The sequence below is a fragment of the Aphelocoma coerulescens genome (assembly GCF_041296385.1).
Source record: "Aphelocoma coerulescens isolate FSJ_1873_10779 chromosome Z unlocalized genomic scaffold, UR_Acoe_1.0 ChrZ, whole genome shotgun sequence".
Classification (NCBI taxonomy): domain Eukaryota; kingdom Metazoa; phylum Chordata; class Aves; order Passeriformes; family Corvidae; genus Aphelocoma; species Aphelocoma coerulescens.
Window position 1 is genome coordinate 34,196,811 of NW_027184085.1, and position 15,942 is coordinate 34,212,752.

General features: G+C 37.3%; 1 protein-coding gene across 1 annotated transcript in view; it reads right to left on the reverse strand.

Annotated features, from left to right (window-relative positions):
* Positions 1-302: 302 nt before the first annotated feature.
* Positions 303-15,942, reverse strand: part of MLLT3 (MLLT3 super elongation complex subunit) — a 124,178-nt gene continuing 108,538 nt past the window's right edge. The window contains exons 9-12 of the mRNA XM_069001878.1: positions 15,691-15,790; positions 12,771-12,842; positions 10,903-10,974; positions 303-4,211 (exon numbers count right to left, since the gene is read on the reverse strand). Coding sequence (XP_068857979.1) covers positions 4,080-4,211; positions 10,903-10,974; positions 12,771-12,842; positions 15,691-15,790 — 376 coding nt within the window. The 3' untranslated portion in view covers positions 303-4,079. The remainder of the gene's footprint in view (positions 4,212-10,902; positions 10,975-12,770; positions 12,843-15,690; positions 15,791-15,942) is intronic.

Genomic DNA, 15,942 nt, shown 5'->3' on the forward strand with positions numbered 1-15,942 from the left:
TTAGTCGCTGTTATCTGTTAGTAAGGCTTTTATGCGCAGCAGTAAAACTTCATACAGTGTACAGAACAGCTTCCTGGTGTACACTACATTCTGCTGTACACTGCTTGACAATTAAGAAAACTATCAAGACTCATAAAAACACATGCTTCACACTTGCTGAAATTTGGAACATGTCTTATTTCACTGCTTATTTTTGTAGTTCCTGCTAGCTCCTGCTGTGGCTGAAAACCCAACAAAATTTTCATCGTGATGCTTAGTTTCTGCAAACCACGGACCAATGAGCAAACACAAAACAGACTCTGTAGACCGAAATAAGAGTTTACTAAAAGATAGTTTGTCATTAAACTGCAAGTGGTAAAACATGGGATATGGTGTATATGAACAAATCAAACATCCTATCATCAGAGTAAGATAATGCATACAAAAACCCAAATGAACGAGGCAGCTTTCACTTCAGACAGTTCTACAGCTTTCCCATCAATTTTGCAAATTAAGTGACAGGTCTTGAAATCAATGGGTCATTCAAGAGACCCCAAAACACTGGTATAGCTTCTAGGAAAGGAAGATTGTACCAAGTAAGGACCAAGGACTCAAACTAGATTGTGAAAGTACTTTATTTCACTGTGAGAATGGGAAAGAAGAACAATGGGTCAGGCAAAACCCAAGAACTTGTAATTTCCTTCCCAGAGACTAAAAGTAACTTTAACAGAAATATACTGGTCTCTCCAAATGCACTGTACTGTGTGCATTTTGTTTCTGAAATTGAAAGCACAGACTTTTCCTAAAAATACCAAACCAATGAAGAGAGAGAGAAATGATCAACCATTTCTTACAGTCCAAAGCTGAAGACTGAGCACGGGTTTAGTTTTACCTTGGAAGACTCTCTTCACTTCAGTGTACGAGAGGAGGAAAGGAGGCCCCTTCCTCCTTTCTAGCTCTTTTTCTTTAGCATGGACTAAGATGGCCTTCAAATTTAGATGATACTGAAATTTTTGTAAAGCCTCTCAGCTGATTAGAATTTGTAAAAAAAACCCAAAAAACCAAAAAACCAAAACTTGTCTACCCAATTGGACATCCACTTTCTGAGGAAGAAAGTTACTAGTGAGAAAACTGTCTTTGCTACTGGATACAACTACTGCTCTAGTAACAGTGACTCACACTGAGGATTACGTTCGATATTGGAATTTACTTCTAATCTCTGCCTGTCTGGTCCAAATTCTCTCATATAACTGTTTTAAACAGCTTTATGTTAAGTAAACTCCAAAACATTTGTTGCTGAAACGCTCTAACCCATCCCAAAAATCAATGCTCACAGACATTACAGACTTCTTAACGGGTCTACCCCTTCTAAAGGGTATCTTCTTGTTTTTCCTTTAAGAGAAATATGAATGTCTGAAATTAGGTGAACATAGATTTACTTTGTTTCCATATAGAAAATTAGATGAAAATAGCTAACTTTAAAATTTAGATCAAAACTTAGTCACTCTATTTCTATCAGAGTGTCGTGAAAAAGTCAACACACACATTGACAACAACAGTCTATTTTCTTCTCTCTCTCATTGAATTAGAAAATTTAAGAGTTTAAGGACGATCCACATCTTGCATGAAATTCAGCACTGATTTGATACCGTAATTGCTGTCATCTCCCTTTTATGCCTATTCACCTAGTTTCTCTTTTCCTCTGCCCCTGTTCTCAGTGTATAATAAAGCTTATCTGGTATTTTAAGGGTAAAATGATTCATTTCACCATTTCTAAAAAAACAGTGCAATAGTCGTACTAGAAGTATCCCCTTCTGAAACTCAATGAGTCTTTACCACAAGACTTAGTTAGAAAAGTCTAAATGGACAAATTTCCATATACATCTGGTATAACTAAAAGACAGGAAAGTTGAACACACATTTGTAGACCAAAGGTTTTTAAGGTTGCTTTTAGATTACCAAACATTTTTATATAAAACAATCAATAAAAATTGAAGTTTATCCCCTTTACATGCACCCCTTTTCCCTTCCCCATTGTCACCTGCCTTCTGTCAATAGTAAAGTTAACATTACACTCCTATTCCTCCATCCCCTCCCCAATTGCACATTAAGACATGGACTTAAAAGAACAACATAACGCTTCAAGTATGCTTCATGCCAATCATCAATAAGAGTCATAACATTACTGAAAAAGTACACTTATTCTTCGGAAGCCTAAGGAGGACTTCCTGTGGAGTATGATCAAACAACATTTTAAATAAGAAAAAAGCCCCCGAACCCAATACGTATCGTGCCCTTTCAAAAAGAGTAAAGTGTAAAATTTTCTTTGGACTTAAAGAAACAGTATTGAGATTCACCATCTGAATAAGAAATAACCCCAATAGTTTTTCAGTGCTGCACAAACTGTGCACATGAAACAGTAAGTCATAAAGGTACTACTGTTCAGCTCTACACATAGAGACTACATGTGGCATATAAGCATACACATGACATACTGGCCTGTCTAGTAACAAGATACATCTTTTAGTCTGATAAACCTGAATAAACCTTTGCATCCAGAAGTATTTTAAAAATTATTATTTTCTCTTTTCATTTAGGAATTTAGATTTTTAATATAAGGATGATGATTTCATCAAGAAACCATCAGCAACGTGAGAGCATGAAGCATTGACGTGAAACTGAGTACACATACTCTCATTTGATGCATAAATGAGGATCCTGATTTTAAGAAACGATGGATGGTGTGAAAGAATACTCATTTTTATAGACAAGAAATTCTTCTGGAAACATAATCAGGTTATTGAACAGATACCAAAATCTGGAAAGTTTAAAAAGCATATATGCATGTGTGTGTGTATATATATATATACACAGGTGTGGTATACATGTATATATAAACACACACATCTAGATGATATCATACATGTATTTATTCCAACATTTAACTGTATAACAACACATTTTTTTCATTTCAAATAAAAGGTTTTAATTTAGCAGTTGTAAAAAAACAAACAAAATCAGAAAAAAATCCCCAAAACAAACTAAGCAGATCATATACTATATGAACAAACAAAAATGTTATGCAAAAAGTTTTATGGTAGAAGTGAATCACACACTGGCAGCAGAAGAGTGTTGAAACTCAAAGTAATAAATAGCTCCAAATTTAGAATTTTCTACAACATTTTCTTTAAAGACAGGACCAGTACTTTTTCTTCTATGATGAGCTCCTGCAGAACACCTTCACTCTAATATATATTTTATTTTTGCAACATTTAAATGGACACAAGAACGTAGACTGCAAGAGTTGCCAGATTCAGGACAGTATACATAACATTTTTTTGTTAAAAGTCTTACTGGTTTATTCACTGAGGCTAGACAGCAAGTCATATGAACCTATTTGGTGCACTTTTTAACCATGGTCAATATCAGTAGGCGGATAAAATCAAGGACCTGTAGTCCAGCTTGCTGTGGTCCAACCCACTGTGGTAGACAGGAAACGAAATATAGGACCACTGCTTGGTCACCAAGTTTTTATCTTGTTTCCTGGAACTGTAGAGGTGGAATCAAGACTGTAGTGTTTTAATTGACTAAAGAAAGACAGCAAGAAGTGGCATTTTAATATGAATAATGTTACTAGGCTTGTGAAAGTACTGCATCAAAAGAGCACACACGGGACTCCACTACTTGCAGTATCTGGTAGTGTCACTCAGTGACTCACTGACTTTAGGATACATGTATGCAATAATAAATAGATCAGTTATGTAGTAAGGCAGTGTGTTGAACATGCATTCATCTTGTGGACTTGAACACCACAGAGAGAGATACATGATATCATACACATTCATTAGGAACAAGTATTTTTGTTTGTTTTCCTGTGTTTGTTTTTCAAGGCTATCCAGGCAAACTCTTCCAGAGCATTTTCTTCTTGAGAAGAGTGGTCCTCTGAGTCTGGTCACTTTTTCTCTCCCTTATCAAGAGACTGGCTTTAAGGAAAAATAAAAGCTGAAGAGGTTTTTGTTTTTTTCCCCTTCCATTTTGGTTGCATCATTCTGCATATGTCATTTAAAGAACAGTTTTTGATGCAGCCATATGCTGAATCCTCAGGAGGTTCCAGATGTTTCCAGATAACTCTGTAGTTTACGGACTGTGGTTTTGTCCAGTGAACAAAGATCAAAGTCAAAGGTTGTATTTGTGATATGAAAGTGTCCAGTTTCTTCTATAAGATTTACTATCTGAAAAAAAAGAAAAGATGCAGTTGGAAATTCCAGTAGTTTTACATGCCCACTGAAATTATTAATAAGTACCATGCGAAAGGCCTAAAATGAGTTAAATTGCCCCAATATTTGCAGGTTTAACCATTATCCTTATCATTCGCTTCCTTTCTGACATGCATTATTGTCCAGACTACAGTACCTTGGGGTTTCTTTTTAGATCATCATCAACCATAATGTCAGGATACCTATCTGCTGTTCCAGCAAACATTAGCATTGACAACGTATTTTTCAAATGTTCAAAGAAAATCTGCTTATTTTCTAATTCAGTTTAAAAAAACAAGGGGGATGGGGGGGGGGGGGCAACATTATACCCTTAAGCTCAAACAAGTAATTTTAAAAATCCCAGGTAGATCTCTGAAATATTTATTATATGCATAGCTGCTAAGCAGGTTACAGTAGGAAATAATTGGCATAAGCCTTTCTGCAAGCAAGAGAAAGAAATAAATCCTTAGAGAGTCTAGTCCATAATCAAACAAAAAATACATTCAAGAGCTCTTACATGAACTGTTAGTTCACACACTAGCAGTCACTTTTTGAGTGACAGAGTTAAATCTACTTTTTTTTTAGCCATATCAACCATGGAAGAACTCCTAGCAAGGTCATAATATCACTTAGGTTGTGGGGTCTTCATCCTCGGAGATATTCCAAAGTCACATGGCATAGTCCCAGGCAACTGGCTCCACATGACCCTGTGACCTCCAGAGATTCCTTCCAACCTCAACCATCCTCCAATTCTGTGAAATCAACAGTAGATACCTAATTTGTCCCTTTGTGCAGTTGTGACATTTTTAGTCTCTGAACTGTAGCCTATAATTTTAAAGAGTGGTCATACTCAACACAGAATTGCTGTAAAAATAATTCCAGATATGTTAAGTTCCAGGATGCACACCTACCTTGGAAAAAACACTGAGCATCTTGAAAAGCCAAAGCATTATTTGTCAGAGAGGGCTAACACAGTGCTAACACACTGTTGATATAAATCTCTTATGTGCTGTTTTGAGACAGACATGCCAAGAGCACAAGGAAAGGTACCCCACCCCAAAGCAGCCTCTGGGTAGCTCATGGACCAACAGAGCAACACTGCTCTTCTCAGTCCTTCCAGCCACCCCTTGTGCAGCACTCAGGCTGCACTCCAAGTCCTGTCTGCAACGTCCAATTTGAAATCCATTTAGTTTTGGGGCTTCCACAGGCACCTCCACTGAAACACTACTGCAAGATATTCCTTGATTGTTTTGAGCTTTATTACTCTGACTGCAATTCCTTTTCCACAGCTGGAGCAAATACAGATGTATGCACACATGGGTCATAGAATGTACCTTAAAAAGACAAATATGGTAGGAATAACCAGCTTCACAAAGAACAATGAATTTAAACTAAACATTTTGTAGTTTTCTGCTTTCCATGTCATTATATAAACAGATATTTTTTATTCTCAGACCACAGAAGTAAAGACTATGTTGATGATAAATGAAATATGAAATGTGTATTGTCAGGCATGGAATGACACAGCCCAGGACAGATTAAACAGACTGGAAACAAGATGAAATAATAAAAGGAAAATGCTTGTTACAATGAAAATCTCCCTTTTCAATCAACTTTATTTTCAAAGGTGGGAAAAAATAAAAATAAAATACATTTAATTTGGTTTGCAGCTGTCCAAAACTCTTAAAGTACTGGAAAAAAATCCTGCTTTTATTAACATGTCATTTAAATCGGTACCTCTTGGTTTCAATTTCTTTTCTGTATGGGAATTTTTAATCTAAAATTACTAACTTAATTTGTCCACTCGTTGATTCACAGATTCTTGTAACACTTTTCCATCCCCTACTGTTCTGCAATTGACATGAGAAAAAGAAATCCAGTGGGAAAAACTGAGTGATACCAGAAGCAAACTTTGATATGTATTGTTACTCTCATTTTTGGCACTCTCTCGAGCCTCATCTAAGAGAGAAGCAAAGGTAAGCAGTCAATCCAGCCTCCTTTTGTATAAGTTCGGAATCTAATCTTCAGAATGCTCTCTGAATATCCACGGTGACACAAATAAATGGCTGCACAAGAAGTTTACAGAAGCAGAGGCCACGAAAATGTAGCTATGTTGAACAACTCTGTCTAATGCTTGCTTGTGTTACTGTGGAAGACTACCACCCCCCAGTAACCCCCACTGCAATATACTTGATTTTAGAAACAAAGATTATACAAAAGTGTTAACACATGTATTTTTAAACAGCACTGCATATTTTAAGAAATGGATAAGGACTTCTATTGATCAAGTTCCACTTCAGGCTTTTAAGCTCTAGGTCAAGGGAAACATAAACATTTTAAACATATCCCTCATCCAGCCCCCAAGAGAGATACAGTCGCTATGTCTGGGCACCTGGCAAGTGACTGAAATGAACCCCAAAGGCTTTAATGGATGTACAAAAATGTATCAAGATAAACCCAGACAGCTCAATGAAAAACATCTGCCTGTGTGCCAGTCAATGAGGAATTCATGACTTACTACTAGTATTAGCATATGCATCCTTGTGCTATTCAGAAATTCTTCCAACAGAATAAAAGGTTAAGATTAGTTGCTAGGAAGTCTGACAGTTCTAACATTAAAAATACAGCATTAAAATGTTTTATTCTGAGAGCTCAGGCTGCTAAGAACAAAAATACCCCATTTGTTCCTGCTGTATAAGCTTTGCTTTTCTGCTGTAAATTACATCTCTGTTTACATAATGTCTCTCCAGCTCAGTTTCATCATTATCCATCATAGTATAACTATTTATCAGCCTTTAAACAAGCAAATGAGTGTGTTTGTATAAGGAAGCCAAAGTGCAACTAATGACAGTCATTTTTCAATTTATGGAGGGTTTTAGGCCATGTGATAGTTTCCAGACCTCCAAGCTGCCCCTGGCAGAAAATTCTAAGAAGATAGTTGCAAACCAAAGTTAAGCACCTCGTGGACATGAGCAATGTAATTTTCCGCCATGCTGCATACTCATTTTTTCCTTATGCCTGTGCTGCCTAGTGCACCGGCTTTCAGATTTTTTACCAGCTGAAGATACGACTTCTGATGCCTCAAAATAAGATACAAAGTCTTACCAGAAATGTTGCTGCCTTTTGTGGGGTCATGCTAACATTTTCCGCACTGAAAATGCAGAGTTAGAAACACTGCTTTAGCTAGCTAAATTTGAATATATTGGATGTGCAGCATTAACATCTGATTGCAGACTCAGTTAAAAAAAAAAAAGGCCTCAGCACTGTAAATTCCAACCTTTTTCTTTACACTGGAAGATGTGGTAGAGAAATTTGTTTGTAAATGTAATTTCAGACCAATTTCTGTCTTGACATGGTCCAATATTCATATAAGAACTGCTCAGGTGATTCTCAAAGGACTAATTTATTGGTCAAATGTTCTTTTTCACATGTCTTCTCCCCCTTGGGAAATTCTTATATGTCTGTAAGTAGCATTTAACATCAGAATTACTTCACTATGTATCTAGGCACTTGCAGTGCAGTATCACGTCTCTCCTGTCTTCTCCCTTTCTCAGCTTCCTTTAATAAAGTGTCTCAAAGAGAAATGCCTCTCTTGGTAAAGAGCCACATTCACAAACAGATACATTTTTCTCACTTCCAATTTGGCTGAATTCCTGTTTCCTGTCATGCCTATGGACTTGGTAACAACTGGGATTGAAAAAAAAAAAAAAAAATTCCTTTTTGTGTCCCTCAGTGTAAGTTTGAAAAGCTGGTGCTTTTACATCATATCAATGCCTTCACCGTTCTTTTGCAAGCCCCTTCTCTGAAAATTCTCTCAGTCTGTGTGCAAGAGACTTACCTGCCCTAACATAAACTAACAAGATGACAACTGCTATCCAGGAACACACGACTCCATCACCATCCCACTTCACACCAACACCACCTCTAAAACTCTTGCAGCTGTCTACAATTTTCTGTTGCATATTTTTGCATTTGATCCCTCTTCTCACGCAGTAACCATAATCCCGTTATGCAGTTTTGCACCTTGCTGTTCTCACCTCTGTACTTCCTACAATCTCTCTATCCTTGTATTTCTTAGTCTAGAAGTTTCATAGTAATTCCTAGAAACTTTCTCAGCTCTGTATCTTCTCAATTTCTGTGTACACTGGAAGTATTTTACATTAACTACATAGCTGCAAAGCAATAATGACATTTAAGATGGAACGGCAGATTATTTTTAACATACAGAAGCACTGATTCTCTGCAAGTTATCCATTCTGTATTGAGAAGATATTTCTGTAAATGGATAAAATCATATGAATTAATGAACTGCAGAATATTAAGGGATTAAAGGTTTTATAACTAAGCTGTGTTTCGTTTTATAGCAGCATAGACCATTCACTAGTGAAGACATGCTAACAGACTACTGGTAAGTAACTTGGCTCTTCCACTGACTCCTGGTAGACCTCTGTAGTCAGTATTACGCTGTTACCAGCAGAACTGAAGCAATGTCCCAGCCTGCACAGTCTGGCCATAAATCCAGCTTTCACTGGGGCTGTACCAACAGCCTGCAAATTCTCTGAACCACGGGAAACAATCTGCACGAACAATTTCCCCCAGGAAGGCAACACCAGTTCTACATCAACCAAACCTTCATAATACAAGTAATAATGTATAAGTAATCATGGATTACAGCATTAAAATACCTCACTGTGAATGCAAGTTGTGAGGCAAAGTTCATGAATGAATGCTTTCTCTGGTTTAATAAGTAGTCTCCAGAGGAAAAAAAAAACGTCTAGCTTAAAATGCATAAGAATATACTCTTCTTTTTCATTTACTCAGAATAGGATACTCTAACTTTCCAGCTCAGTTATGTTTCTTTTAATATGATTTTTCCTTGAATTAGTAACATTCCACAAAGCTTACTATAACAGTGCTCCAATATTAGAATGAAGACAATTTAGAAGACAAACCCATTATTTTTCTAACAAAGACAAATACTTCTTCACCACCAAATAAATACTTACTTTGAAAATATTTCTTAGGATGGCTGAATAATTCCAATTGGAAAGGGTTTTGCTAGTCCCAGCCCCTGCTCAGAGCAGGCTCAGTTGTGGAGTCAGATCTGGCTACTCCAGGCTTATCCTGTTAGGATTTCAAAAGCTCTAGACCACCATAATGGGAAAAAAAAGAAGGTTTCTTGCTTGTTGCTATATCTGCTTTGCATAAAATGTTTTGAAGTTGATTTTCTTTTTCAAAATTCCACGTGAAGCCACCTAAGCCCTACGGTCTGGTCTGCAGGCTGTCTATACAGCCCCAGTGAAAGCTGGGTTCATGGCCTGACTGCCCAGGCTGGGTCAGTGGCCCAGTTCTGCACTGACAGCTGATAACAGCAGTACTGGCCACAGATGTGTATCAGAAGCAATACCATTTGGAAGCTATGCCTTGGATAACTGGGGAAGTAAGTGCTCAGGAAGCAAAGATAGGGTGTGAATTTACAACACAGAGGCTTTTCCGGATTCAATTTTCATGTGAACTCTTTGAGAATTAATGAGTAATGTGAAGTGGACAAGGCGTTGCAATTCCTGTCTTTTAGCTTCCTGCAAAATAATTTCCCAATGTAGATTAAAATTTGGCTTTGCCACCACTCCAAAAGCATGCTTTGAACTAAAGCCTTTGTAGTAAAAGGAAACTTGGGAGGCAAAAATACATTAAATATGAAGGGTAACCAATATGCATCATTGTGTGTTATAAGATGAAATCTGACAAAGCTATCAGAATTCATCTTTAATTAAGAATATCCTTAGCCAATATTTTCCTTTTCAGTGACCTCTCAATAGCTTTCTCATCTTTACTCACAATATTGAGCCTGAACTAACAAAGTGGTTAATGCTGGAGCTTGCAAAATATTGTTAATACACTTAGTCGAGAAATTTGACAAGTGATTGCAATCATTTAGAAGTGGTAAAAATTTTCCTCTTTACAGCATCTCTGAAACTGGGACATAATTGTGCTAAACACGATAAAACCATCTGTGTTACAATTGCACCCGCTTTGTTGACAGTGCTTATTGTTTAATCTTCACAATTTGCATCCCAATAGTACCTGACAATCCCACCGAAAACCAAGAATACTTTCTTTGCTCTTACTATTGCTTAACCTTTCAATAAATTTGAAGCCTTTTTTGGTTGTATACATCCATATTTTGCTCATTCTACGACTTCAGAAGACTCAATGAATATATTATATTTTTCTTCAAAGTGGACTTTGCTTTGAATTCCATGTTTTCTGCTTGCCATAGAAAAAAAACCACTTCAATTGATTCTGAGACAAGGCTGGTCATTTTCAGGAAAGAAGCAACAAGATTTTTTATCAAGTGACAGTGCACAGCTATATCCCTTGTCTCATCCTGTTTTCATAATTATTGATACAGTATGTTAAGAAACGTAACAACAAACTTAAATTTATCTCAGGCATTTTTTCTTAAAATCTGTCATTTAGAGAGACAACACAGTTTAAAGTAAGTGCAAAAAATTCCCCAAGCTGCAGTGTAAGAAGTCATTGACTTCTGTGGACTATACAGGCTTATTAAACCTGATTACAGAGTTTTAAATAAAGGCAAAAAAAAGAGATGTGACTTCACAATTTCAATAAGCACACTGTGATAGTGCATGAGAGTGCTCCTCACCTGCTGCAGTACATGTCTCTCTCTCAATGTCATTAATCTTCTGTGGAGCTCTACTAGTTCATCAAGATATGCCTAGAAACAAATCCCCCCCCACAAACAACTTGTTAATTAAGTCATAGCAACGTAATTCATAAACTTCAGATGACTTCAAAACCAGTACAAATAGAAATCTTATTTTAAATCTTGGAATCATATAATATCCTGAGTTGGAAGAGACACAGAGGGATCATTGAGTCCAACTCCTGGCTCTGCACAGGGCACCAAGGGTGACACCATGTGTCTGAGATCATTGTCCATTGTCTGAGTTTCTTGAACTCTATCAGGCTGGTGCTGTGACCACTTCCCTGGGTAGCCCATTCCAGGGCTTGACCACTCTCTATGTGAAAAACCTTCTTATAATATCCAACCTCCCCTGACTCAGCTTCATGCCATTTCCTCGGGTCCTGTCACTGGTCACCATGGAGAAGAGACCAGTGCCCACTCCTCCTCCTCCTCTCAGTCAATGAGGTCTCCCCGCACAGTCTCTCTTCTCCAGGCTGAACAGACCAAGTGAGCTCAGCTGTTCTTTGTAAACCTCCTCTCTAGATCTTTCCCCCATCTTTGCAGCCCTTCTTTGGATGCTCTCTAATAGTTTTAAATCCTTCTTAGAGTATGTCACTCAAAACTGCACACAGGACTTGAGGTAAGACCAAACTCTTCTTTGAGGTGTATTTTCTTATTAATAGTCGGCATTCCCTAGCTCAATACAACCCAAATATAAATTTTTGTGGTTTTTTAAGATACTTGACACTGACAAAAATCTTCATAGGTGGTCATTTGCTGTCAAAGATAATCTCTGTATCTCAACTGTGCCAAAAAGCATCAAAAGACTGGGGATGCCAAAACACCATCTTTAGAAAACATATCCCACCTTTCCACATAAGAACCAAACCCAAAGACTCACATGACATCAAACTTTTTCTCTAGAGGTATGTAGTTATTTCTTTTGTGTCAACAGGGAGATATAAAGAAAGACTAAGCAAAATTAATCCAAAGGTAAATTCCAGTGCTTCTTCCCTGAGATGACAAACATGTCCCACCTCTCCCCACTGTTATCAACTTTCTCCTTCAGCCTGAGCCATCAAAAACTTTTTTTTTTTGCCTGTAAGCAGAGAGAGATATGGCACTCAGCCTAAGCAACCAAAAAGCAAACCAAGAGATCAGAGTATGCAGATAAAATCTAGATACTAAAAATCTAGACACTGCAACCTGCATCTCTTGCCTCATGTTATCACAAAATCTACACTAATACCAGCAAGAGCCTTCAGAGAAACATGTCCATAGTGGGTAACTGTGCTGTGTTCACTCACGGAAGGATTGAGAGCTCTTGCCCACAACCAGTAGACAAATCAAGCTATCCCAGTGTTAAATGGTAACAGTTGCTTCATGTCATTTTAGTTAACATGCTAAAACCACACTGCCACTTCCTGAAGCACGGCCTTCAGAAAGGATTCTGGAAAATAGATGTAGGTTTTTTTTTCCCTAACTGATTGATTTCCTGGCTAGGAATGCATCTGTGAATTCTCATCTGCATCTCATTCCTCTGTGAAGCACAATACAAACTCGTGGTGGAGAGCAGATAAAATAAACAGATGGCAGATTCCCAGCTGGTGAAATTTGCCAAATCATCTGATTGAAAAGAGGGAAAAAAATTCAAAATAGGAGAGAAGTTAAAAGAATTACAGAAAGAAAACAGAGAAAGATCTGCACCTAAATGAGTCCAAATCAAAGATGTACTAAGATTTTCATTCTGTAACAAAGATTGGCATTTGGTAGGCACATTAGTATCGTATTCTGGAGTATTTTATTGCTACCTCATCATTGTTTACCTTATCACAATCCCCATTCTTCATTTGTTTATCTGTTTTGTTTTGCTTTGTTGGACTTTTCACTTCTAATATCTGGAAAAGAAAGAAAATACTGTAAAAATTAAACGTGTCACTGGATACAATTATATATGGAAAATTCTATTGTTAATAACACAAACTCAAAACTGAGTTTTTCATTCTTTAATCTGTGTAACCTACTCATATTTTTTAGAACAAAAAGTTACTTACAGCAGAAAATGCTGAGGTACAGGAATAAGGTGATAGTGATATTATTAATCCTTAAAAGAAGAAATTTCATGTCATTTAAAGCCTTCCCACCACTTTTTTTCCCCTATCTTTCACGTGCTGGTTGGACAGGAAGTGATTCGGCAGATACAAGATGATGCTGAGGGTCTCTCCAGTGCCTTTGAAATGTCACATTATCACTGTACTTTTCCTGTTCTTTTTTTCCCCCCAATGCTATCTCTTTTCTTTGACAACAGAGGTTTTGAAACAGTCCTTGAAATGACTGCATGAGTTGTAACTGAAAAAGCGATTGAAAGTAATTTCTTTTGCACTTATATGGTACCCTTCCTTCAAGGCCACTCACATCTATTTACTATCACACATACAAACCAAGATGGCTTCATCTGATGCTGAAACAGATTCAAGAAGAGCACATTAGCAAGCAGCAGGACACCATGCTTGATTTGAAACTTTTGGGACTGAAGGCAGAAATATTTGGGGGAAAAAGAACTGTTGATTGTTCTTTCAGTTTTTCCACAGAGAACACTTTTTTGAAGTTAAAAGAAAAATCACCGTATCATTCCCAACCTAGAATATAACCAATTCTTCTGAAAAACATCAAAGAAAACTAAGTAATCACAGATAATGGGAGATTATGTTTCATATTTCACTGTAAGTGAGACTAACATCACTAGCATGATTAACTCCAAAACCATACTGAACAGCCACAACACAGGATAAAACTCAGCAATTAAACAAGGAAATAAAGCCTGTAAGAACAAGTCTTCTAGAAGCCTCGCTGACATTTTTCCCCAAGTCCTCTCTCATTTCTAATTCCCTTGGTTCAAATGACTAAACTGCATATATGCTCCCCAGGCTGACCAGCATCTTAAGAATACACCTGGCAGACAGCTATTTCCCTATCTAGAGAGAATGACTGCAAATCTGAGTTAACCTTACTTGATTTACTTAGCCAAGAGTGGTGCATGTTCAGAATCAAAACATACATTTTTGAGGAATAATTCTAGTCCTTTTGTTCAACACCTTCTGGGGTTACTGCTGTGTAGGCCAGGAGAAGGAAAGTTTTGTGTTGAAAAAAACCCCCACCCAACCCTACAAAAAAACAGACCTTTAGTCATGGATTCAGTACCTCTTAGATGCTTTTATTGTTTTCACAGGAAGAAAATTCTTGGTTTCAAATAGAACCTTACCAAGAACACAATATTATTTGAAAAAGCTGCTTCCTTACAGTGCTCTTGATGTGTAGTTAAAATTTAAGATCTTAAGCACTCTTGTTTAGATGAGATACAGCACTAATCACATCTGAGGAAGCTTATACAAATACTAACTCTGCCTTAGCTCTTCAGTTCTATAAAGGAACTTAGTCAACACAAACCTGATTTCATCAGTAAAAGGTATCATCCTGCAAAGCAGCACTGCTCTACCAAGAAGAGATTTCAAATGTGGCTGCAGTTCACACAATTTGAATTCTCTCAATGCTTCCCGAAATTTCCAGTTTGCAGCTCAATTACAAAATTTAGCTCAATTAGAGAAATGGAAGAAGGTTTGTGACATTCAATTTTAGCTGGCACACAGCTATTGTTTGGAGTGTCTAAATGTGGAGGCAGACCTTCTACTACATCACCAACAGGCAAAGGAACACAAAAGATGTATCTGAGTGGGCTGCTGATATTGAGACTTATGATTACTTAAAAATTACATGGGCTCTTTAGAAGCCTTCATTAAACAAGCCATAGACAGATTTTTTATTTTTCTGGTGCTTATGTGTCTAGTAAATGCAATATTCTTTATCCTTATAGCCAGCTTTTATACCTAAAGACTATATCTTAAAAACTTGTAACTTTTGTATGGATAACTTAGAAGAGCCTACAGCAGCAGAAAATAAGAGTATTTTCTGGACATGGAGTCACCTTCTCTCTGTGCACAAAGTACTTCCTAGTTAGTGGGGTTTTTTCCCCCCAGTGTACTTGAACTTAGCTAACATGTATAATATTTGAGGTTTGTACTATAGCCTGCATTGGAAATGTTAATAGAAAAACAAGAGCAAGTATATAATATCTGCCAGATAATTGAAGCAATTATAGAGAAGAGATACAGAAAAAACCCACCCATGAAACTCACCCTCTAAACCCATGAACTTGTGTTAGTACATGTAGACACTATTCTAACTATATCATAAGTGTAAGTAGCCATTTATTGCCAGTAAGTGTCCTGACAGCTTTGTGCATGACACAATCGACACTGGGAATGAATCATGACTCCTTAAAATAACTGACAAATGGTGTATTTTATTTCGTAAAGAATATAAGTTCTTATACTTAATTTTATATTTAGAGAGTCTTACTTACTGGGGGTGAGGTACCTCCCAAAAGCTAACTTTCATTTATCCCTGGAGTATTTTGCAACTCTAAGTAATTTACTTTCTTTTCTTTGAAAAACCAAACTCCTCTATGTTGCTACCTCAGAAATAACAGCCATGTTAGCTCTTACAAATATGGGACAAGTACTCTGATGCAAAGTAAAAACTATTGTGTCTTCCACTGCAGTAAAAAAATACTGTAACTTTCTAGATAAACATTGGTGGGAGGGAGGGGAAGAGATGAATCAATAAACTCTTGAGTTTGATGCTAACTGTGTCTGCTGCTAATACAAAGCCAAACTGCATTTTTTTTACCTGGCTGTTGCTGGTTTTCAGTACAGGTGGTGCTGGCTCGTGATGTAGGGGTGAGGAAGCTGAGCTGCTGTCACTATCGCTGCCATCACTCAGACTAACCCTGCAGAAAAAAAGAGCCACAGCATTACACCTGCAGACAAAGGGCTGTCAAAGCTGGTGAGCCAGCCTTGGACTTTGAGGTGGAGACTTACAATGACCAATCCCTTGCTAAGCAAGCTACTGTTAATCAAGGTCACATGGAAGAGAGGCATC